This window comes from Athene cunicularia (genome assembly GCF_003259725.1).
Source record: "Athene cunicularia isolate RWA chromosome 3 unlocalized genomic scaffold, athCun1 chr3_part1, whole genome shotgun sequence".
In the NCBI taxonomy this organism is placed as follows: domain Eukaryota; kingdom Metazoa; phylum Chordata; class Aves; order Strigiformes; family Strigidae; genus Athene; species Athene cunicularia.
The window spans coordinates 53,796,909-53,822,333 of record NW_020799097.1 but is presented as its reverse complement, the minus strand read 5'-3'; the positions used below and the strand labels follow the sequence as shown (position 1 = coordinate 53,822,333).

The 25,425-nt window shown below is 36.1% G+C and overlaps 2 protein-coding genes across 3 annotated transcripts in view; one reads left to right on the top strand and one right to left on the bottom strand.

Moving 5' to 3' along the window:
* Nucleotides 1–4,912, top strand: part of FAM162B (family with sequence similarity 162 member B) — a 7,417-nt gene extending 2,505 nt beyond the window's left edge. Inside the window, exons 2-4 of the mRNA XM_026844521.1 lie at nucleotides 290–401; nucleotides 3,339–3,447; nucleotides 3,689–4,912. Coding sequence (XP_026700322.1) covers nucleotides 290–401; nucleotides 3,339–3,447; nucleotides 3,689–3,787 — 320 coding nt within the window. The 3' untranslated portion in view covers nucleotides 3,788–4,912. The remainder of the gene's footprint in view (nucleotides 1–289; nucleotides 402–3,338; nucleotides 3,448–3,688) is intronic.
* Nucleotides 4,617–23,407, bottom strand: KPNA5 (karyopherin subunit alpha 5). Of its 2 annotated transcripts, XM_026845093.1 has the most exons (14): nucleotides 23,276–23,390; nucleotides 22,535–22,648; nucleotides 20,879–20,980; nucleotides 20,702–20,801; nucleotides 19,804–19,898; nucleotides 18,821–18,952; nucleotides 17,843–17,931; nucleotides 16,538–16,637; nucleotides 14,848–15,011; nucleotides 13,692–13,770; nucleotides 12,598–12,723; nucleotides 11,381–11,508; nucleotides 9,595–9,773; nucleotides 4,617–7,916 (listed from the first exon to the last, which is right to left on the bottom strand). In XM_026845093.1, exons 3-14 carry the CDS (start codon nucleotides 20,933–20,935, stop codon nucleotides 7,729–7,731), a joined length of 1,437 nt encoding a protein of 478 aa, XP_026700894.1. In that variant the 5' UTR covers nucleotides 20,936–20,980; nucleotides 22,535–22,648; nucleotides 23,276–23,390; the 3' UTR covers nucleotides 4,617–7,728. The 2 variants fall into 2 exon arrangements, with proteins under 2 accessions (XP_026700894.1, XP_026700893.1); XM_026845092.1 differs by lacking the exon at nucleotides 22,535–22,648 and having other exon boundaries at nucleotides 23,276–23,407.
* Between the last annotated feature and the right edge of the window lie 2,018 nt (nucleotides 23,408–25,425).

Genomic DNA, 25,425 nt, shown 5'->3' with positions numbered 1-25,425 from the left:
GCACGGTGGCCCGCGGGTGGGCCGGCAGCGCGGGTGGGCACGGGCGTTGTGCTGGCTGGGGCACCCACACCCGCCGCGGAGGGGGCGGGGGGTGTCGAACCGGACCCGCAGAGACGCTCCCTGCGTGCGGGGGCATTCAGGAGGCGGCGTGGGGACAGCTCTGCGTGGCGGAGACCTGGGCGTGTAACCCAAGTTACTCTTCCAGGGGTTTTCCCCTTCCACCGATACTACCCCCATCACTCACTCTCAGCGCAGTGTTTGACGAAGTGTTTTTTTCCTGATCTTTAAGCTGAGCAGGCTCACAAGGTGGTTGCAAGTTACAAACCTTCGAAGTTTGACAAAAAAATCCTCCTCTGGACTAGACGTTTCAAGACAGAAGAAGAGATTCCTTCGAGGATCCCGTAAGTGCGCTGCCCTTGTCCAAGGGGAACGTGGAGCTGAAGGGAAAGAGGTGGTGTGATCCTGATCTAAAACTTTTCCACAGAGTTTGAACCAGTCAGTTTTTCAACACTGAAAACTTGGAAACAAATTAGAGGGCAAAAGAATTTCCTGTCCTGGTTAGAGGTTAAGATGGAAAAATGTTCCTTACTGGGGTCCCCAGAGCCTGGGATTAAGAACTAGATCCATCTGAACAGAGAGCCTCGGTCACATTTATTTACTGGCTTGTTTATTTTGCTTATTCCTAATTTGCAATCAGAGAAAGATGTTATTGGTAAACAATATTTTCTGTTTATAGCTCCCATAAACAGTTCTAAGGGAGCAGACTGTCACTGAATGATTACATCCAACAAATTATGATTTATTAAAGAATTTGAAGAAAAATAGAGAAGGAGGTTATGAGAGAAACATCCCCCATTGGGAAAGCCAAGTACTTGACATAGCCTTAGCCTCCAATTCTTGTTGACGCACTGGACTAGATGATCTTTGAAGGTCCCTTCCCACCCAAACCACGCTGATCCTGTGGTTCTCGGACTTGCTGGAAGTTAGCATCCCCCAAGGGGGTCAGACACAGAACAAATGAAACCCCTCTAATGGCAGTTGCTGTCTTTTTCTTAAGATGTTAGATGGTGTGTTAGATGTCTCTCTCCAGGACACTGCTTTTTATCATCACAGTATGTTCCTGTCTTGGGTGGTGCCGTTAGTGTAAGCAGCATGCAGAGCTGTGTCAAGCAACAGGTACATCCTCTGCCTGTTCCTGTTGCTTCCTGACAGTTTCACTGGTGGTTTGCTGAGCTGGACAGTGGCTTTCTAAACAGTCCAACCTCTCTTGCACTGTGATAGTCCCACCATCTTCCTAAAGAAAGGTTCAGGCAGGTCTCAGAAGCTCTAAAAGCTATTCAAGTCATCGGGAGGTGTTAACAAAGACACATGCATTTGCCAGTCCATACACATACACGCACACAAATCACACATTTCTGTGTGGTAGCTGGCCTGGCAAGTGAGTGTCACCACTTCGTGCTTTCTGGATGAGCAGAGTCTTTTTAGAATGGTAAGATCATAAGAATACACTAGAAGAAGTTAGTTGTGAGACATTGAAGCTGAACTGTGTCACTGCTTTAACTATTAAAAAAAAATAATTCCAAGATATTATTTATTACCTGTGAACACAAGCTAGATGCTGAAGATAGTTTGTACTAAGGGTGAAATGTGCAGTGCTTATTCAAGGTTGTTGTGGGTTTTTTTTTTTTTAAACAGCTGTTACTGACTTCAGTAGAGGTTTACCCAGTCTTGATTAAGGATTGAGTAGTAAAGGCTCTAATGTGCAATTAGGTAAGAACATAATCAGGTCTGTTTTCCTTAAAGCAGAGGCAGAAAGCAGGGAGAAGGTGAAAATCTGGTTCAGAAGAGTATCAATTAGTGCATTGTGAAATATGATTAGGCTAATAAACCAGGCTAATAACATTTATGGTTTTGCTTTTGTGGGTACAAATGGATTAGTGGATTAATGATTTTATGTGCTAGTCTGATGTGCGGTTCGTTTTAAAGATGATGTTTACCATTTTACAAAAGAAAAGCAGTTACTTAGAACTGTCAGTCATCTGCAAGAAACGTGTCATGCACAACATGCGCTTGTGTGCACGTTGGCAGGGATGGGGGTAGTGTGGCATAGCCAGCCTTAAGAATTGCCCTCTGCCATTGCATTAAACCTTAGAGAGATGCACTGCAGCCCTCAGCCTTGGTACAGGCTGCCATGGCCACAGCTTCCACTCCAAAAACTCCAGCTCTGCCTCATCCCACCACTCACCCTCCTTAAAGTAAAGCTACAGGTGTTTTGGGGAATGAGATCATTATAAGATCTTTACTTGCAACATAAAATCAATTCTTTATGCAACTGTCCTTTTTACATACATGTATGTATAAAATCCCACCTATGTATATTTATATTCTATATCTCATGAATATGTATCTTTATAAAGCATTCCCATGTGATTTATGAAAGGAAAATAGTGCACAACCAGCATTATAATGAGCATCTTAAAAACTATACACCTGAGTGTAATGCCTGACTCAGAGAAAGACTTAACTATAAGTTTTGAGACCACTGTAGTGATGCAGAGGTTGCTGGGGTTGCTGGTTCTTAGGGGTACGCAGCTGGCTCAGCACGGAGGGTGGAAGGGGGAGCTGTACCAATGCAGCTTGCTGGGCTGTACAGTGCCTCTCGGGCAGCAGTGGCTGCCAAACACAGGGCTGGAGTTTTCATTACTTCTGCCAGCAAAAATTATCATGTAGATTGTTCTTTTTGAGGTGCGTGTTCCCATAATAGTGAGAAGGCTGACATCAGCTGCCCCCTTTAAAGCTGCTGCTTTTCTAGAGCTAGCTAAAAATTAACTCATAGCAGTACAAACTGTTTTAATTACCTCTTCAAGCAGATAAAATCCCTAGCCTACAGTATACAGAACACCACCTAAACAGGTTAGATATGACAGTAATTAATTTCTGAAGTTAATTTTGAATAAAAGGAACTTGCTCTCATATCTGGGTGACACCACATATACTTCTCCACCTGTTCAAAATATATAAAACCCCTCAGTTTTCACTTCGTTTAAACACAACTTAAGGTATTTCTGGTGTACTTACCCCAAGTATTTAAATGAGCATTTTTTTTAGCTTAAAAAAAAAAAAAATCAGCTTAAATCCATTAAATATTGCTTTGCTATTGGAAATGGATTAGGATCAGAAAACATGAAGTTCTTGTGTGGTATGCAACCAGTCACAGCAAGCTGAATCTGCTTGTCTTGCAAGCTAATACTATTTTGATTTTTCAACTGTGATGCTACATCTGCAGTGCTTTGAAGAGATTATTTCACAGGTTTGTAATGATACAACTTTAATTGCAGGCCAGAAATGCTGGACAGGGCAAGAAACAAGGCTCGTGTTAAAGCTTGTTACATCATGATTGGACTCTCAATTGTTGCATGTTTTGCAGTGATTGCCTCAGCTAAAAAGGTGAGTACCAGCACTAGCTAGTTATCCCGTAGTATACTTAAAAAATGATCGAATTATGTGAAAAATAGACAAACCTAAACAAACAGCAGCAGTTTACACCTACCCTAGTTGCAGCTAAGCCATGTTCCTGTCACCCCCGACATGGAAGGAGTTGCTGGCTGTTCCCAAGATAGGGTAGCTTTCCCCAGGGTGGGTTGTTACTCCTACTACACTGCTCTTAGTAGATGCTTTACTTCTGCAGGCTGCTGCACGTCATGAGTCCTTAACAAGCTGGAACTTGGCAAAGAAGGCCAAGTGGCGGAAGGAGGCTGCACTAGCAGCGGAGTCGAAGACAAAGTGACTTTTTTCATTTTGTAGAAAATGCCAAATGTCCTCGTAGGAACAAAATTAACTGTTGCTGAGAGCAAGTAGTTAGTTTCATCAATAAATGCACAACTGCAGTATTGCACACACTGGAGCCAACAAGGATAGTTACAGTATCACAAAAACAGAGGGTCTCTTAATAGATATTCAGTGTACTTGTTGCCTATACAGTTAGTTAGGATGTCTTGCATAATATTAAAAGCAGTAATTAATTTCAAAAGAAAGGAGGTAGTTTCCTAAGAATGTCAGGTATGTTTGGTTAGGTATTTACAAAACCTATTTAAAACCAAAAAGTTTTCTGTCTGCAGAAGTGCATAGTTTTACAGTGCACAAATCAGCCATTTGAATACATTTTTGCCTCAAGGCTGTATTCAAAAGGGCATTTGTGTTTTCTAGTTTAAGAAGCCACACTTATTGAACCACTAAATAAATACAATAAACGTTTGTAAAATAGGTTTTATTGGTTTCTGTATGGTATTTGGAGATTTAACATTCCATAATATTGCATACTACTCATGTGTTCTGTTACAGTAATGGGCCTTTGGCCTAGATTTAAAGATGCACTATTACTATCTGAAGTTAGTATAGGTATTTGTTTCCACACATTATATGCAGATATTGTGCCATAAGTAACTGAAATTTCTCATTCCAGATTTCAGTGAACTCTTTGAGGTCACAGTTAAACGCCACATACCAACTGGCAAACCTATTATAAAAATCCTCAGTTGCACAATTTAATAAATTTAAATCAACTGAAAACTGTGGAGGAAAGACAATAGTGCATCTTTTAGCTTTTTTATTTTTTTAAGACAGACCCGACAATAAATATTTTCCAGTTGCAAACTTATAGAGCTAACTTATTTCTGTGCCAACATTATTACTATATTCTGATTGCTACTAGCAACAGTGTTTAAAGCAAATACTAGAAAATTAAAAAGCTGTATGAACCAGTCCTCAGACAAAAGTGCAACAATGAAAAAATTAGATATGATTCAGTGTATCAAGAGAACTAAAAAAAATAATTTATGCTTTGCATAGTTGCATAGATTAACTAGTTAGTATTCACATTTAAGCAGAACAAATGGTACCCTTTTAATTAAAACCACAAAACCCAGAACCCTGTATTTTTAAAGACGTTGTAACTGATGGGGCACTTCAGATTCCATGTAAAATACCAAACTTAAAAAGATTTTCTTCTCCATTATTTTTTTTTCCACACTGGTTTCATCGGCATAGGCAACATCATGATATTCACACCCCTACCTGCAAATGACTATACCAGAGCTGACCTTAACTCATCATCTCTGGTTTTATACTGTTCATTTATGTGCTTTTAATGAATTGTGATATAAACCCAGTGATAAAAGAGGAGGCCATCCTGTATGTTTATCCTTTAAAGAAGAATTTTCACTATTATTTTTTAACAATTTTAGGGTAAAACAAATGTTGAATTTAAATAATGATTTTCATTAGCCAAAGTCCACCAAATTTAGCTCCCTTTTAAACCATTACTTTTATATGTATGAGGCATGAAACATAGTTCATCTAAATGTGTAAAGTGCAGTCACTGACCATTCACACATAGAGAATAATATATCCACAAAAATGAAGACATTCTTTCAAAACACATATAATACTTTAAATGTCCCCTCTTTTCTTCAGTTTCAAGTCTTTTCATCAATATTTTTATAGTTCAGATTTGGTTTAGAGAGGCTTATAAATGCAGTTTTTACAGGGTTCTCCAAAAAAAAAAAAAAAGCAGGCACAGCTGGTTATGTTATCAAAACAAGGTTGTCAGAAACCATGGAATACCCTGTTACCTGAATAATTTCCTTATACTAGAAGAACATTAAAATTCAGTATTAATCCTGGTAGTTTTCCATGATTGTTACCCTGTACTTTAAACAGAAGGGGAGGTGTGTGTAAGGAAGGTCAGTATATGAAAACCTAAAACTATAAGAATAAAAAGGGCACAAATACAGTCATCTAACAGTATGTGAAAATTTGGCAGCTGTACTCAGTATTATCACACTATTCAAAACTGTTGTATGCTGTACAAATCTAGGTTTAAAGTGTCATTTGCTAAAATATCTCGTTATTCAGAGTTCATAAAGTAACAGCACTCCTATATACACATCTTACACTTACTTCTATCTTCCACTAAAAAGACTTCAAAAAGGTTTCTTACCTCCCAGTTACATCTTAGTCAAAACTGACCATTTAATCTTAGAAAATCCACTTCAAGTCCCACATTCAATTACAATATAGTATATTGCTGTAACATCAAAGTGAAACATCTTAGAATCTCAACTTGCATGTAAAAAAAATTCTAAATATAAAATGGTACTGTAAATGATACCACCTTTAACCTGTATTTTTCAGTGCATTAAAATATTGTTTAGTGACAAGCACAGTGCCATGGGGTAAGTAAAGTTTAAATTGCAGCTTTTTATGAAGCATGAAATGCTCCCATACGTCAAGGATTTCACTTAACCCAGGAGTTTGATGTTAATACATTAATTACAGGTAATAAAAAATAATCATAATTGAAAATTGACTCAAAGTATTAATTTCTCCAAATGAGATATACTACTAATACACCAGGAACACTACTTATATGCAAGGCAAAGCAGAGCATACATTTTTCTGTATTCAAAATTGTTAATGTAAATGTTAGAATTCTATTTCTTTTAGTGTTTAACAGCAAACACTGTATATTGTAGAGCCTAAATATTTAGATGACAATAACCTCTAGTTAATTTTGGTGTCCACATACTTAATGCTATTTACAATACAACAAACTCTTCCTTCAACTGAAAAGCAGTGATTCACAATGCATTCTTCACTGCAGTATTTCTATTCTTTTACCAAAAGACTGAATTAGTTAACTTAAAGAACAAGTTGAGTGGTGGCAGCGTATTTGGTCAAAAAGAATAACACCTACTGTCTAAAACTTTTAAGAAGCTACTGTACTAAAAAGGCAAACACTGCAATGTTTCTCAAACTAAACTGGTGTTACCACATTTTGACAGGAGGCAGCTGTAGACCATCTGCTTGGTAATCTGTGCAAATCACCATCTCTGTCATTCATAATTGCAGCATTCTTGTGGTAACTACAGCAACTGCTTCCACTGCAAAGTACTGTATTTGTGGCTGACCTTTAATGCCATTTAGCAGCTTTAATTATAGAGCCAACATCAAATGACCAGCAAGCTCTCTGCTGATTCCAATTTGAAAACCTCTGAAATAGTCCTCTTCCCACATAATTACTAAAAAGCTTTTTCATATATTCAGTATTAGGTAATTAGCATTATATATGTATAACTATTATGTCTTTAAATACATTTTACAAATAAATTCCAACAGTGTGTTGTAAAGTGAGTAATGCATAAAAGTTTCACAATTTAAATAAATATTTTTCACATTCCAATTCAGCTTCTTACAAGCTCATCTTTATTTCATGCCTTAGTTCTGAAGCAATGTTTTTGCTTCAATACAAGAGGTAGATTTGATAGACTGGGCAAGTCAAGCCTACTGCCAAAAATGCAACTGTCAGTAACTGTATTGCTGATATGCAGTTTGAGACTACATGAAAAAATTCAGAACCACTACCTAAAATCCTACCAAGTCGTAGCTTAACAGTTCTTGTTAAATCACATTTAATGCTTTAATTTATAGACACAATTACTCACAGTTGTTTTCTGTACATAAGAGATAATGAAAAACACAAACACAAAACAAAGAACAGTTGTTATCTTAACACAATATATAAAAGTGCATGAGCTGCTTCTTCATCTAATTCTGCAAAACATATTCAACTTTTCCTCTAACTTTGGCCATAAAGAAAAAAGACCTGTGGGGAAAAAAACCAATCCAAACTCCTACAAGTGTTTACATTTTATACTTGTCTTCAGTAGTTTACAGCTGAAACCCCTCCATTGGAGCCTCCTGCTGTTGAAACACAAACTGCTGCTGACTTTCATCCACCTGAGGTGCAATACTGGAGTCCTCTTCCTCGACACCAAAGTAATGTTCTATGAGTTCAAAAGCCTTTTGGTAGATCTCTTGGTTTTCATGCCTCTGAAGAAACTCAATTTTATCAAGTCCTAAATTCAAAACAGAACATTTTCAAAATCTAGTTGCTTAAATGAATGATAAATTCACAGGGAAACAGCTTACAGTATAGAGTATATTGGTACTTCTTAGATAAAAAAATTCAATCCCAAGTGTATCAATTTATTTGATATCATTGATTCTTAATTTCCTATCCTATGTATTTCTGGTCTTCATTTTCTGCAGCATTTTCTTCTGTCTAAACTAATTTTATAACTATGCTGAAAGGATATCAATTAAACTACAGAGGAGGAGGCAGCTTTAGTATCTACAAAGAAATATGCCATGCCCACAAAGAAACTGAATCTGAATCTGTCTAGAATGACCATACATAAAACTGTTTGCTATAGCAATCTCCAATATCTCCTTTTTTTTTTTTTTTCCTCTTTCAGTCTTCCCAACTCTAAAATTCTGCAAAGTCTGGTATTTTCTTGCAAATTTAATTTAAGGATAAGGCTTATCATTTGCAAGCTAGAGAACATAACCTCTGCTCTGCTGGCAGAATTAGGTGCTTGGCAGTCAGGTTGATTCAAAACTCCTTTTTAGCTATTCAAGATAATTCAGTTTTAACTTAAGTTGGATTAGGAAGAGCTCATACAAACCCCTGTGGTGACTACAGAGGCCAAAGCAATGGGAGTGATATAATTAGCTATTTCCCCCACTTGAATTTATAGGCTATAGCTTCAGCACTCTAACTTAACTGGTAAAGGAAAAGAAGAACCTAGACATTCAATAGCTGGAATTATGAACAGACTCATGATCTGGAACAGAATAAATTCCATTAAAGTATTCAGTACTTATTCCTTTTACATGTTAGATTGAGAAGTAAGTTCTCCAAGTATGCACTTGATTTTAGAAATGAAAGTCTGTAACAGTGAATTCGGATTTAAAGGCTGTTTTACAGAGAAGTTACTACTATTTAATCAGCTATAAAGCTGTCAAGTATAATTGTTATTAGCAGTTTCTGAAACACAAATGCCAATTTTTGTTTTGTCAGAGCTACAGAAACATAATCCTCCATAAATAATGCCAGATTCATTATAAGCCAGTTTCAACATTTGTTAAGTCAAAAGTGTCTAGTCATGAAATTCCACAAATAGCAATTTTAGTTTTGCTACTCTGCCTTTAAAATGTGATTTAATTCAACAACTCTTAAAAGAAACAGAATATACTTTAACAAATTAAGTACAAGCTTATTTAATTTTATGATCTGAAGTTGATTTTGCTATTACTGATAGTTACTATGCTAAAAAGTGATCAGACTTTGGGAGTAACTAAAACTCTGAACTTCCATCCCTGTTGGTAATGAAACTGTACCAGACAGGACTATATATTAAAGTAGTAAAACTATATTTATAGGATTGGCTGATAAATTAATGCAGACCATGGCTCCAATAGACCAGGACACCTGTGTGTTAAATATTTCTGAAAATGTTTTTCTAGAGAGACATTTTATAAACTGACCACAGAAAAACATCCATGGATTTTCTGCATTTAACCACTCTTCTCAAGTCACATTACTTAATTTATGTACTTTAATGTCCACTTATGCTTGAAGTAATTCTGATATTAAGCTTACCTACAAATTCCAAAATGGTTCACAATGGTTTTGTTTTTACATCCTGAAATAAGAACTTCAGGTATGTAGTTTTACAAGAAGTAATTTCTTACCATATGCTTCCTCTATAAGGGCACAATAAGGATTAATGCCCATTCCATTTTGCTTAGACTCTTGTTCTCCAAGACGCAGAATATTTTCAAGTCCGTTTAAAGCCACCTGTACTATTTTTGAATCCATCACAGTCAGGAGGTCACAAAGAGGCTTCGTACAACCTAGTGCTACCAAATACCTTTATAACAGTAGAAAAACAGAGGGGGGTGGGGGAAAAAAGAAGGACTGATAATCCAGCACATTTATTCTGATATGCCAGTCTATCACTATTGGTCCTTAATTTTGCTTAAGAAGTGTCTGAAACAACAACAAAAAAAATCTAAAACATGCAACAACACAAAGCTTAGTCTGAAACTGAATAATTTGATTTATCTCAATGAGAAAATTTAATGTGGAGTGTGGAATTTGTAGTTTCTTCCACTCCTTCTCACTTATGATCTTCAGATGGGCTTAACTGAATGTAAGAGAAAAAGTTAGTTTTAGTAGTAAGTTCTTTCTTGAGCATTTGAAATTCTGTAGCGGCAAAAATACTGGGTGAATACATTAAAGACAGCTAAGAACACTGACTGCTCTGTGTTAACACAGTCCACACCAGTAGCCCATTAAGGTATTAGCATTACCTCATCTAAAGGGAAGGATGTAATTGTAAATAAAAAACCCCATATTTGGATTCTGAGTATACTGTTCGTTTTTCCCCTGTTCCTTTTTCCAATTTTGCACAAAATTGTGTATGAACTTGTGGAAGTGAGAACCTGTGTCCTTGTTTCTAGTGTGTAAGTAAAATGAAGACAGTAATGTTTCCCTGCATAAAAGGTCGCTTAAATATAGGTTTTTTAGTGGTTGTAAATTCTACTGAAGTTAGACAATAGTACCTTGAGAACCTAAGAGGGCTAAAACTTCATGACACAGGTAATCTATCTGTATTTTGTGAAGAGAAGCTACTTTTATGGTATTATATGCACATTTACTATTTGAAGATCCTGAATTAAAATTTATTTTAAATATACTAAATTTTAAGATGATATGTCATGTAATACTTAGTGGTTATAAAGAAAACCAGGACCATTTACATTTTAAACAACCATGCACTTATTGCAACAGATATCCCAAATTCAGTGAAAAGTTATCACATAGCTTCCATTTCAATTCTTTCAATTCTAGCTTCCAAATAATACACTGTCATTTATAAATCCATTTATCAATTATGGATTCAAACTGATCACTACGCTGATCATATTCAGAGAAAGCAGAGTATTTTATTCTGGTCATTCAGGAAGTCTAATCTCTGCACCACATTAATAGCTGCTGTGACAGTAAAATGTTAATCATTTTTGAAAAAGGAGTTTAGATACCTGCTTTAAAATAATACTGATAGTGAGCTTAAAATACATGAAGAAACCACTAAAATTCTTGAAGTCTATCCACAAATACACAGTCCCATTATCCAAGTTTTCTAAACAACTCTCCCTAAGTTTTCCATTTTCAAACGTGAAACTGTCCATTAACTTCCAATTGTGTTTGACAATATAATATCAACTCAACCGTATGAAAGCTTTAGGTGTAATACTACTGAAACGAAGCAGTATCAGTCAATTTGTTAAGTCTAGTGCATACATTTCACTAATTTTTCTGAATTTCTACATGTTTAGTCCCTGTTCAGGGTTTAAAAGAATTACAGTTGTGTTTAGGTTTTTGTTGCTATGTTTGTCAAGACTCAAATGCAGGCGTAAGAATGCCTTAGAGAAGATACTAAGGCAGAGAAAATAGTAACATATACAAACCTACCTAATCTGTTCAGGCGTTCCTCCTGATGTTGCATTAGTTATGGCCCATGCTGCTTCTTTTCTGGTACGAAATTCAGCTTTTTGAAGAATTTCAATCAATATTGGAAAAATATTTGCATCTATAACGGCCTACAAGATGAAATGGTAGTATTTTATGATCATTAATAAAGATTTAGTATACGCAAAGAACATTAGTACCCTTTACTACAAGAGTCAGTGATGCCTGTTGATATCAAAACAATGTTTTGTTAGACAGCACCACACAACTAGAAATGCTAAACTGAAATTCAGAATTATTCCAACATTGCACTGCAGCAGCCATCAGAATATCTTACTTTTTGATGTCTCTGGGGGACAGAATACTGCTTACTGGATAGGCCCGTTAAAAAACTGTATGACATAAACCTGAGTTTTTGAACTTGGGATCAAGCCTCAGAACAAAATTTCACTTTGTCCATTTTATTTGCATTTGCACTCTCCATACAAAGACAGTATCTATAACTGGAACTATATTATAGATTTTAAATGACATCAAGAAGTAACATTTTCATCTCCAACTGAAGTAGGGATGGGAAGATACTGAAACATGTACTCTGATTCAGAATTCTCATTTTTACCGACCAGAACTTTTTTTTCAGGTAACTCCAGACACCTGGAGCAATAGTCAGGATTTAGTAGTTTCCAAAGAAATACAACTCAGTACTGATGACATCATGCAGATTTTTTATTCAAGCAAAATGTTCAACCCTTCCAAATCAGTAGAATTGTCCACTTTTCGCTGGGCTAATTTGTGCAAGATGTTTTGTTTCATCTTCTAAATAAGAAAAATTGCTTATTACTTCAACACATCTATTACAACGCAGAACAAAATTAAGATGATGTTCCCACAGGGAAAAAAAACAACCGTTGATATCAGATCTAAGAGAAGTATCCTTTCGTTTGCTTTATAAGCATCAACCAAATCCCTTTCAGAGTAATTAATCAGGTTTTTTAGTACAAATCATGACAGCTATTTTTGAAGCATTATTTTATGAAGTTATTTATAATAATCTTTCAAAACAGAAGAAACCATTTAAGTTATGTCAAATTATAAACGGTTAGGACTAAACTAATGCAGAGTCAATGTAGTATCTACTTATTTCTCCTTGTGAAGGAAAACCAAAAGAACTAGTAAAACAAAATCAAAACCCACCAAGTTAACAAATATACAGGCTTTACCTGAATCTGAGCTCTGTTTCCTGCAGTAATATTAGAAACAGTCCAGCACGCTTCTTTTCGAATAGATTCCTTGGGACTACTAAGCAAGTGCAAGAGACAGGGTAATGCAGAGCAGTTTAGAATCACCTAAAGTAATTTGAGAATTAAAAATTGGGTTGTACTATATACATAAGATATAGGCTTGTGCAATATACATGTATATATATAAAAGCACTTTACATATTTCTTCAAAAGATTTTGCAACACATTCGTATTATACAAAGTATCATAGGTAACATTCTGCAAAATTAAAGTGTTCAATGGCTTAGATTGAATAGACAATATCAAATAGACAATCCTTCAATTTGAAAGAATCTGCCCTCAATTAAGTTCAGACCATAAGACTGAACACAGCAAGACTAAATATTAAGACTGCCTGAGGCTAGCATAACCAAAAAACGTAAATTAAAATTGTATAGGTATTGTTTTTTAAAAGACAAATGTTTCTTCCTTAATTCCTTAGCAAAATCCTCTCCTATAGAGCTCATAACTTATTAACTTAATTCCTTATTTTCCGTTTACACTAGTTCCGTTAGCCTCTTAGACACAATTTTCTTTAAAGCAGGACCTGCCTTAGTATTTCCTGCATTGCTTCAAACTCAATTCAACTGCTCAAAATTTAAAAATAAATATTTAGAACAAATTGCAAAAGTGCATCAGTAAGACCATCACATACAAATTAATGGACAAATCAAGTATGATGGTTGCTTACAAGTGAAAAATGTGACTGTATTTGAAGACTTAAAAAAGGTAACGATAATAAGAAACTGAATCTCCCCACTAAGAAGAAAAAAAAAAAAAAAAAAAAAAAATACCATACAGGAATAAAGCAATCCACTACATACACTGCTGTTAAAAAAAAAAAAAAAAGCAGCTCATTCTTGCAGTAATTTGATGTTTAAAACAGCAGCCTAAACTGCCAAATAAACAATATAGATTTGTACAGAGCCTCTTTCACTGACATATGCAGATACTTGTACTAGACATGTATTTTGTCACAATTTTTACAAAATTCTGTCCTGTCAATTACTTTTTCTTAAATCAACTAGTCTTACCTGTGTTTGGATATCATCCCCAGTAACAATATTTCCAACTGCTCTTAATGCAGGGGATACCACCTTGTAATCATTATGCCTGGAAACAAATATTAAATCACTTCATATTACCAAGTGTTGATTTTGCATTTTTAGTGAACAATGACTTACTTCAGGTGCTAAATTTTTAGTTACAGAAAACACTGCATTACTGCTTACACTTGCCCCCTGTTTAGCCAAATTTCACAGCTGCAAGCCTGCAACTGAATTGTTGATTCAAGGAAAGAGCATCTTTATGTAACAACACAAATTAGAGCAATCTATCTGTCCAGCAGATTCGTTTCACCCAGCTCAAGTATTATTGAATACAATACTGGAACCTGCCATCATTCAATTGCCACAAAACCAAAAGGGACATTATTAGCTGTACACTAAAATTTAGCCACTTCCTGGTGTAAGTGAACTTCCCCCTTCTGTAAATCAATAACCCCAGAAGCCAGTACAAGCCCATATTCCCATATTCAACTGAGGAGGGGGGGAAGGAAATCTACTCAGTTGACCTAAAGCTTCTACAGAAGAGAAGGCAACCTCACCCTCTCCCGACAGCTATACAAACAAGCTTTTCACAGGGAACTGTGCTGAGCTGTCAGTGCTGGGAACTACTATCCCTGAACTACTCTGTAGTCCCCATGTGAACACAGGGATTTTGTCTCCCTTTCTATGAAAATAATGAACCATAAATCAAATATACTGGAACAGTGGCACAAGCCCACTTCTGGACTTTGTGAGTCCAAGAACTATCTGTATTGCAAGTACATCTCCTAGAAAGGCAAAAAAACAAAATACAACTGTGAAATTAAAAATAAGCTGAAAAATTAATTTACAATTCAAGCTTGGTCTTCAATCTTCACCTTTCTATTCCTCCACATAAATGAGTTCCTACATTAAATTTTAAAGAATATAAGAGAATACTTTGGAAAAAACTTTTTTTCACTGTCAATCTCAGGAAAAATCCCAGGAGCCAAGCAACCTAGCAAGCAACTTAAAAGGTTTCAGACTGAATGAATACTTATCACTTCTTGCAAAACAAATTCAGGCTTGAGGTGAGAAAAAACAACTCAATTTGAATTCATTAATATTAACAGTACTGCAAAACATTTATTTGGTGAAGACTTACATAAGCAGTTCTACCAATCTTCGACACACTCCAGAATCAATAACAGCTTGAATTTTATCATTGGGACCATCTGAAAGGTAAGAGAGGGCCCAGCAAGCATCTGCTAATACATCCGGGTCACTGCTAAACAACAGTCTTGATAGAACATTTAGGCAAGGAGCAACCTAGGTTAAAGAAAAATATTGCATAAAATCGGGTGGTTTGTATTTTTCAAGTTTCAGAGAACATTCTGCAAAGGCATAAAGGTTCAAAACTATTTACTACCAAAGCACATGAACTAATTAATGAATCAGGACCTACGTGGAACATTTCTTGATTAAACTAGATGTCCAATTCAAACTGGCAATTGGATAAATTCTGATTCACAGCCTGTTTATTTAGAGATACTATATTAGGTATAAATTGTTCATCTTGAATAAAAACCATCTGTTTTTACAGGTAAACAGATGATCAAGAATTACTGATGCTTTCTTGAATCACTCAGGGAACAGAATTTCACAGTAATAACATTTTTTGGTATTGCTGTCTTTGTAGAAGTACTGGAGGTTATTCATAATAACCACTTTATAATTGCTTTACCACAAAGAAACTCAAGAGGTATGCACAGAGGACTCAACATTCACTGAACCAAATCAAAGAACAGCTGACCTCAGTTCTGGCCTTAATCTCCTACAAGGTCTACTCAGAGCCAAATGAACTAGACTGTCTTTACACCACTTGGAACCTGACAGGTTTCAGCTGTACAGCTTGGGAATTTCACATTCTTTGTAGAACTTAATTCTTTATCTTACATCAATTATGCAATTCAGCCCCCTTTATGTGTCTAACTGATGTTACTGCAAAAGGCAAAAAGCAAAGGAGTTATTAGCAGCTGCCTACAGGGCATCCTTTCCCACTGAAGTTGTGTTTAAGCAGCAAGTAATTTTGTTGGTTTTTCACTACCAGAACAAAACACTACTGAAGGATATAACCTAGGCAGAGCAATTGTGATGTGATCCATTAACTGACATCAGAAATTCCCTCTTCTGTTAATATGTCTCCAAGAATTAAGTAGCAATGACAGTAATTACTACCTCATGAGTTAAATTTCAAGACATGTAAATTCTCTCAAGATTACCTTCAATGATCATTTAACCTCAGTCTCTTCTATCATAATATCCAATGTTCAGTTCTTTTAATCTTCTAATGTCATTGACCTTACCAGGAATTAATTTCATACTGAAAATAAGAAGCTAATACTCCTACTAGCATCTACAGTCTTCCTGTCTTTACAACCACATACTGGACAGAGCAGGAAGTGAAGGGGAGAGCATGCAAGCAAATCAACTCTGTCAACATAATCTGATATAACTGCATCTGACAGAAAACTCAAAATTTTAATCCTGCAGCATGCACTCACAATCATAAAACAATCAAAAAACTGTTTAAAAGGCTTCAATGCATTATTTGACCATCATTTCGTACCAGTGAATGACTAAATACCAGATCTGATTAAATACAATCTCAAGTTTTTAAGTCATTTAATTTTATTGTTGATAGGTGTCAAAGCATATGAATTTTTGCAGATACAACAGATGGACAACACTATGATTACATTAAAAAGATAAAATTGAGTCTATCTGGTATAACATACTACAAGTAAAAGTCTTCCTCAGCTTTCTGATTTCTCAAAAAGAATGCTTTATTATACCTTACTGAAGTCTGGAGGTGGGTTCTTTCCTCTACAGAGATTTGAGAGGGCCCAGACTGCATTTCTAGTTGTTGTAAGACGATTTGAATTTGTTAACAGCCTGCCAAAGAGACACAACAATAATAAAAATGACCATTTCTTATTGAAAAGATGTCTTTTTATTTCTATTACCAAAAGGAGTTCAAATCAGGAAAAGAAATCCTATTACTGGGCACTAGTTTCAATTTATTTCTCTTCATAGCTTACATACTGCAAATATTTTCTTAGAATCACCTGAATCTGAATAGATTATTTTGCATGGACGTCTCATTCCCAAATCAAGTATATGCATATAAAAGTAAACCATTGCTCATATGAAAAAAATCATTCAACTAATCTTTTCTGAGGGTCTTCAGAAGGGGCCTCAGACCCTCTTAAGATGCAACCCTCCCTTGAATTAACTTTGACGTTTTCATTCAGAGAATGCAATTAATAAAAATAGTTCCATAAAGTTTCTAACTTAAAGGCTCTTCTAAAAAAATTAATGCCTTACTGTTTTGCTGAATAGAATGGGAAAGATTCAACACCTGAAAAAATCAGGTTCACTTTCAAATACATGCCAAAATGTCTAAAAAAAAATGTTTATCCTTTAAATCCTCAAGGGAGGTAATCACAATCTCCTCTATTATTCTAAGCTATTTTACCAATGTTTTAAAGTATTTTATTAATTGAAGCAATAATAAATCAAACAAAATTTTTGGTGTGTAAATTTTTTCCCTGTGATGATGCTACCTTACATCCTATTGTAAGCGTATAATAAATACTGGAATGATATTCTGAGTGAAGAAAAATCTGGTGTAACACAGTTCACCTGACAACTACTCTGCCAGCTCATCTCAAGAAGGAAATGGGTAGATAGCAAGACTGGAGCTTGGAGCTACTGGACAAAGGTGGGGAAACCAGTCTATTGCCCAACCAGCTGGAATCATACTAATGTAAGTGTGAATTAAATCATCTCTCCCACCCTGTATGTCCAGAAATCTGGCAACACAGAGTTCTGCACAATACAGAAATTTCACACCTCCGAAGTAACACTTCTCTCCCTTTGCAAACATTGGAAATCTTCCAGTCACAGACTAATTAAAGATATGTATGAAGCTCAGGTAATCCAAAACATTAGATTCATAGCAATATAACATAACAAAAAGAAACAAACAGTCTCAATTTAACAAAGAGCCTATATTCTTTTCAAATAAATGTTATGTTGAAGTTTACAGTTATCTATACCTTTACACTATCATTATAGTATTAATTTACAATACTTACTCCAAGAGCGGTGGTAATATTCCGCAGTTTAAAACAAAGTCTCTGCATTCTGCATTATCACCAGCAATGTTACCAAGAGCCCACACTGCCTTAAAAAGCAAAGTATCCATGTGAATTTATACATGCTTGCAAATCAACTTTTACAGATCTATACATTTTTTACAGCAAATATTACAGAATAAATAAAAGCAGTGTCACTACAAATATGAAATTTCAGAAGACTACTGATTTCTATATTGCATTTTTTGTGAAGTCACACAAAGTCAATTACCTACACTTGCAGTCATCCTTTCAAAGAAAGTCTTCTGTTATGAAAATATGTTGCTTCATGTGCTTTTCAATAAAAAGGATACGCACACTCTTTTTCAATAGTTACACTTGCTCACTATGTGTAATAGATTCAATAAAACTGGATCAAAGTTGCAAACAGTGTATGAGGAATAAAAAAGTTAATCATGAACTTTCACTATAAGAACTTTCAAACATGCTAAATAAAAGTCAGTCAATTACAGTCTCTCAAGCAAAAACAAAACAACCCCAAACCCAAACCAACCAACAAAAAAAAAGTTAGGGAAAATGTTAATTAAGATTGTAACATAAGATGATGGAAGAGCTGAGTGATAAAGCTGCAAGATAACTTATGAAAAAAAATTAACTTTTTTTTTTCCTACTGTATTATTTCTATTATAGTGTTTTAGATCCTGTCCACCAGTAAATGCCATGATAGAAATTAGGTGCTTTCTTCAAATTACACAATAACATGAAATAAAGAGCAGGTTCAGAGAAACCTGAAAGAATCAGAGGGGAAAAAAGAAACCAAATAGGAGGGAAAAAATATACTGAAGGTAATTTTTTTATCTTCCTGGAGCCAGATCAATGGGCTAATGGGGCTCAAAACCTCTGTACCACACACACCCCAAAAAAGATTTTCATAAATGAATTTTAAGTAGTTATAAAACAGCTCAAGAGAAATTTTACCTGCTCCTGTACATCTTCATGTTCTGAACTAAGCAACTTAATAAAAATTGGAACAGCTCCAGTTTCAATTACAACTTTGGTGTGCAGAAAAGTTCCAGATGCTATGTTTGTCAAAGCCCAAGCTGCTTCAAACTGTTGAAGAGCACAAAGACGACCATGTTAAACCACTCACAATTCATGAAAACCGATTCACAATTCATGAAAACCAGTTTGTCATGAGAGTTGCAGAGCTTAATTTTCCAACTTTTTTTCCTTTTGACTAAAATGGTTATTATCATTGTACTTTCTATACAGTAAAATAATTGGCATTGACAGAATCTCTATTTAATGAGAACCTTCAGTATCTAAATTATTCTTATGTTTGGCTTGCAGCACTAACTTTTAAGAAAGATTTCAAATCTCTATTAACCAGTAGAAATCCCTTCTGTTTACTCTATATCGAGTTTAAGTTAATTCGTCTAGTATGAATTTACACAAGGCCTAAGTGCCATTGCATGGACTGCCACAAGTAGACAGAACTAGATTCTCCTATCGTTAATTACGTATTTTCCAAAGGTTTTCTAAAAGGTTTTCATACGAGCCTTCCAGTTTCCTGTATTTTTTCCCTTCTTTTCTAAGATTTAAACTGAAAAGTACTACAATACACTTAACACAAATAAAACAGATTCTGCTCACACATTAGTGCTGATGATCCTAATATACCGCTCTGCAAACCTTCCTGAACACATTCTGCTTTCAGCACCCAAGTATATGACCAGCTGGTCATATATAACCCTAAAGAGTACTATGAAAGTCAGAAGAGTCAAGTCACAATTTCAGTGGCAGTAATTGACATTTTACACAAATAAAATTTACAGCCTCAGTGGTTAAAAACCATTCAATTTGGTTATTAAATATATTTTTTTTAATCACACACTTTCCAAAGCTCTTTTGGATATTTCTGATCCCATTCCAAACCCCCAATCAGTACCAGCCAAACTCACTTGCAGAGTATAATTCTCATTCCTCTCTAGAAATTTCACAAATCTCTGGACTACTCCTGGTTTCTGTATGACTTCATCTATAGGTGGATTAGGCTCTAGGGAATAAAACCAAACATATTTATGTAAGTCTAAGAAAAAAGACCAAATAAATTACTTTTCCAGTATGACACAAAACATGAATATGATTCTCAGTTCCTATCATAATTTTTAGCATTCAATCATTTGAATCTCAAATGAAAGAGCTGAACTTTTGACCGAAGAAGACTGCAGGATCATCTCCATAAAGTGCTACAATTTAGTAAACACCCTATTATGTATGATAATATTAACACATACTATTATCTAGGGGCATGTTAGTAACACATTACAAAACACTGTTCCCTCAATCACTAGCTCAGGTCAGCGGAAGAGCAATTATGGTTAGATACTATTTTAAATGACCAAGCATACTTTTACCTAATATGCTATACCAATACTGGCATTAATTTAAGACTGCATGTAAGACAGTCTCAACAAAAACAAGTTACAACTGTTCTTTGGCAGCCATTATAATTTTTCTCCCCTCAATTACAGAACAAGAATCAGAAACTGAATCACTGCAACAAGTACTGTAAGTAATGTTAGTGTGCAGTTGGTTACTGCCCTGGACACTTCAATCAAAATATCCTTGCTTTTGTTACTTTGTCTGAAAGACTTAACATTAGAGTAATGAAGCTTTCTGTATTTAGCCATTAGGTCGGAAGAGACTTGGCACAGTTTGTCTATAAACAGAACTAGAAGTTTGAGCAAGCTCTATTTTAAAGTAAAACAAAACTAAAGGTTAACTGACTCTAAGATTAAAATTCCTAGTAACAACACAGAGGGAATTGAAAAAAAAAATCAGGCAATATTTATCTACCTTTAGATAGCAATTTTCTGAATTTCTGAGTAGCTGTGAGCTGCTGATCAGGATCATCTGAGAAAATCATCTGCACCATATCTACTGTAATAACTTCTTCCTAAAAATGAAAGGCAGATTTCTTACATCTAGTACCATACACGTCAAACAACTGTAACCACACTCTAAAGTAATTACCTCTGGAATCGGTACAGTAGAGCTGACATCAGGATCCTGAATTGGACTTTCTACCATAGATTCTTCATTTCCCGGGAGAGAAACGTTTCGGCGTTTAAACAGCTAAACAAAGAATACATTTTTGGGAGACATTAGAACTTACCATAGAGTGGGTACTGATGACACACACTTCAAGAAATGCTTTCAGCAAAATAGCCAGGGTATTTCAACTACTCACCTTTCTATCACCCATGCAAATGGAATTCTATATCAAAGTTTAAAGAACATAAAGGAGAAAAATACTGCTATATCTGTAACCTGATAAACTGCACTGCAACGCTTCAGAGAGACACTTAAAAACTGAAGTTCCTTTTAATTAGCAAAGATCCATACGTTTTTCAATATGTAAGAAAAAGAATATACAGATCTTTTTACTTTTAGTTTTTATCACAATTAGCATTTATTTTTATGCAGGAAACTATTCAACAAGCTACTTTCTCCTTTTTTAATTTATAGTCTAAAATCATCAACACAGAGCCAATGTTTGTGTTTCAGCACTCTGCATTCCTCTCTTCAACAAGTCTAAATAGTACTTGCTTTGCATGACCATCAAACAGTACCTGTATTTCATATGCAGTTGCAGAAAGATTAAAATGGGAACATTATTTTAATATAGCTGGAGAAAAAATAGTGTAGCTTCAAGGTGAACTTTTAAATTACATAACACTGAACATTCTCTATGTCCAAAAATCACTTTACAATTAGCTGCATGCACTGCCTGTGCTCAAAATACATATCTGCACTGTGCATTTAATAAGCTATGTTTAATGAGTGTCTCTTCCATTTTCTGGCATACAAGCAAAACATTCACATCAGCCGCTTTTCTTCTAGAAACCAAACCCAAATTTTTATCTTTAATCCAGTACTACACTTACAACTACTGTAATTAACAATTCTAAGAATATTATGTTGGTATCCTTAAAAATAAATGCTAGAATCTCAGTCTATTGACTAAGATTTCACCTTTAAGCATAATAATGAAATGTCCTACTAAATCCTGATGGTTTTGTCCTCTATGTGTCTACAGACACCTAGATTTCTGCTACTGTACATGCCCAAAACTGCAGAAGCAACTCCGCATTTACATCTACCCATATTTCAAACAGGAACCTAAATCAAGGCATTCTCTCCCTTGTTCAACACACTCCTGGACTGGGCACAATCCTGGATGTAAACAAGGTTTAATTGCATTTAAACCCACAATGAAGAAGAAACAACATTCATCTTTTGGAAGACCAGCCATTCTTTCTAGCACTCAACAAGGACACAGAAGCTCTTGATTGAAATGTATAAACTGTTTTTGTTTAGGAACATGGCCTATCTACCAGTTACAATTTCTTCTGGAGCAAAAGCTGTCTCATCTCCCTGCATAAACTTGTTCTCCCCAGTTCAAGAAGAGCTGAAAAAAAACAGTCCAACAAATTAAGATCAAGGAGAACATAACAGTATTCTCATTGTTCCAACAGTCAGCATGGGAGAGGAAATACCTACTACTTTCATAACATATCTAGGGAGTATTTACTGCAAAATACACAAACAAAATTTTCAGCAGGAACTGCAGTGCAGTTACCCATTCACAGGTAAATGCTCCAGTATCATACTACTTCTTACTCTTACCTCTCCGGCCCAACTAATTTAAATTCTTTTTCCATGCAGTAGCACCACTTTCCCAGGAGAAGGGTAAGCATTCCCACCTCAGAGAAGACTGTAGATCAGTGCCTGGGACACTCTCTAGGTTGTGGGAGACAAATTCAGCCACTTTAGACCAAGCAGAAAAACAAACTACATTCCTTACTTTCCTGGCAAGAAACTACTAAACATTTTGGTAAAAAGACCTACCACAAACCATTAAATTATACAATGTTCCATGTACCCTGATCACTAAAATTCAATGAGGACAACTGCAAATGTTATATATCATATTTCAGGGATCACTAATAGGTAGAAAAGCTCTTGGAAAATTTTAAGTATGGCTTCAAAGATGAAAATAATCCTCTCACTTCTAAGAGTACAACTTTGGCCCAAACTCTGAAAGAGAATGCAAGGTTTCTAATCCTTACTGCAAATAAGGGCATCCTTTCAGCCCAGTCTTACACATTTAAACCTAGACTAAGGATGAAACTTAAGACACAGGTCTCTCCTCTGCATGCCCTAGTGATTTAAGAGGGCTTCTGTTCCCTTTTTTGTTTTACAATCCTATCGAGAGGTACCTAGTGCTCCCCAAGATTACACAGAAAACAGACATTCAACCCAGCGCTCTGGATTTGGCTCCACAGGAGTAGTCTGCTCAAGTCCTGTCATAAATCTGAATTTAGCTTCACAAGCACTTAACAGTTAACAGCTCACCAAGATACTTACCTGTTCTTCCCTTTTCTGTTTCCGAAGCTGAATTCCTTCCTCTTCTCTTCGTCTGCGCATTTCTTGGGGGTTAAGTGCATTATTCTTGTAACTTTTCATTCTGAAGTTATCTTTACCTGGGCTTGCCATGTTGTCTATTAAAGAAAGAAAAATTACTCCAAACGGCCAAACCTTGCAAGGCAAACCTGCCATCTCTTGTACTACAGAAGTATCTACAGCAGCAGCTATATATTCCTGCAGTTGCTTGCAATACCCAGGCCATCAGCAAAAGTCTCTAAGGTAGAAATCAGAGAAAAATCTTTGCCTAGATAGGCATTTCCAAAATGCAGATTAAACTACAGATCATCTCAGGGATGAGATACTTCATTAAAGGGCATAAAATACTACAAAAAGAAATTAATGGGCCTTATGAAACTGAACCAAGAAACACTAAAGAAAAACATTATATTGCTAAATTTTGGTTTTCAACAAGGAATTTGTTTCCTCCTCTCATGTAGACATTAAATGTATTAAAAAATTACAAAAAAAAAAAAAAAAATCCAAGAAGAAAACCTGCAGTAATTGCCGCTTCATTTAGTATCTTACTACATTGTTTCTTCATATTTTTTAAGATACATAACACAGGATCTAAAGGTTATGCTGCATTTCCTTCTAAAACTGTACGCAGAAAAACAAATTAAGCATCAGCAGCACCCAGACAGGCATACTCTTTTCCAGTTTAAACTAATAAAATGATTGACTAATTCTAATTAACAGCTCTTTTGATGGATTAGAGGATTAGAACCTGACTGTCATTTCAAGCATATCAACTGTGAAAAGATAAAAGTGATAAAACACGATTCTGTCACTGAAATAATCAAACTGACTGAAAAGGGTTGTTAATAGCATGGTGCTAGTTTTGGAAGTTAAAACTGTAGCCTTCATCTGAGAAATAACTGTCAAAAATATGATTTAAGACTCTTCACTAACTCTTTTCTGGAATTCTTCCACAACAATAAAATATTTGAACTACAGCTCTTGAGCTGTGCACAATTCTCTATCTGCTTCCATGCTGGGACTATTTTTTTTTTCTTTATCAGCAGTCCTTGGTACTGCTGAGCAATAAACACAAGCTATTAGAGGAAAACAGTCTGAAGACTTAGGCTGACATGAACAAGACACTTACAAGGTCTCAGCAGCCTGTTTCACCCAAACACATTTGCTTCACAAGAACCTTAGTAAACTACTGCCACCTCTGGACCACGATGCTGAGTGTGCCACCATTTAAAGCAATCTTCCAGTAATGGTCATGTAACTTTTGAGGTACAATTTAAGAAGATAATCTTTCAACAACACTACAGGTTTAACTAGTCCTAGAGCATCCTCACTTCCTTAATCATTCGTGCCTTGCTAATTTAACTGCAGCAATAAAACTGTCAGGCCAAGCAACGAACCAAATAAGAGAAGCATGCATCCAAAGTAATCCAGTTTAGGTCACCAGCTCTATAAAAGATGCTCAATAGGGAGGAAGCTCTCATCAAAACCGTTTTCAAAAATAAAAGCTTATGAATGTGTAGCTTCATTCCCCTCACAAGGGTTTTGGTATACAGATCGTAAGGCAAAAAAGACTGGCAGTCCCTGATTTATTCAGGCTTCATGACTTCTGTCCCAAAGAGGCTTGTCCTTCTGCTCTGCAAATCTACACTCGTTTTAACACTAAATCCCGCCACCCACCACATCCTGCACCTCGCCTACTTGTTGTGCCTAGACTAAGGCCTATCCTACTAATAGTAGTTTTTTTTCTCCTTGCCTACATAAGGCTCCCTAAATACCGCGCCCTGCAGCACCACCGCCCCCTGCCCGACCGGCAGCGCCGGGGGAGGCCGGACGCCGCCCTCTGGCTTCGCACCGGCCGAGACCCTGGTGCAGGGCCCGGTCAGACCGCAAGTCCCCTTGCCGGCTGCTCGGCCCAGAGGACACCCACCCCGGCCACAAAGGGCGACTGGGGAAGCTCTTCACCCACGCGCCCTGAGCAGGGTCCCCTCCACCAGCGGGAGGGCAGGGGAGCAGGCAGACGGCAGCCCTCTGAGGAAACGGTGCGGAACAGCGGGGGAAGATCCCGTCCCAGCACCAACCGCCCAGCCTGGCGGGGAACGAGCCGCCGTGCGCGG

Excerpts from the sequence above, each read along its gene's own strand:
- KPNA5 (XM_026845092.1), bottom strand. The coding sequence starts at position 23,404 with ATGGCAAGCCCAGGTAAAGATAACTTCAGAATGAAAAGTTACAAGAAT. Across the intron at positions 18,953-19,803 it reads ATGAGAATTATACTCTGCAA|TTTGAAGCAGCTTGGGCTTT; the intron begins GTGAGTTTGGCT and ends GCTCTTCAACAG. Across the intron at positions 13,771-14,847 it reads AGATTGGTAGAACTGCTTAT|GCATAATGATTACAAGGTGG; the intron begins GTAAGTCTTCAC and ends ATTTGTTTCCAG.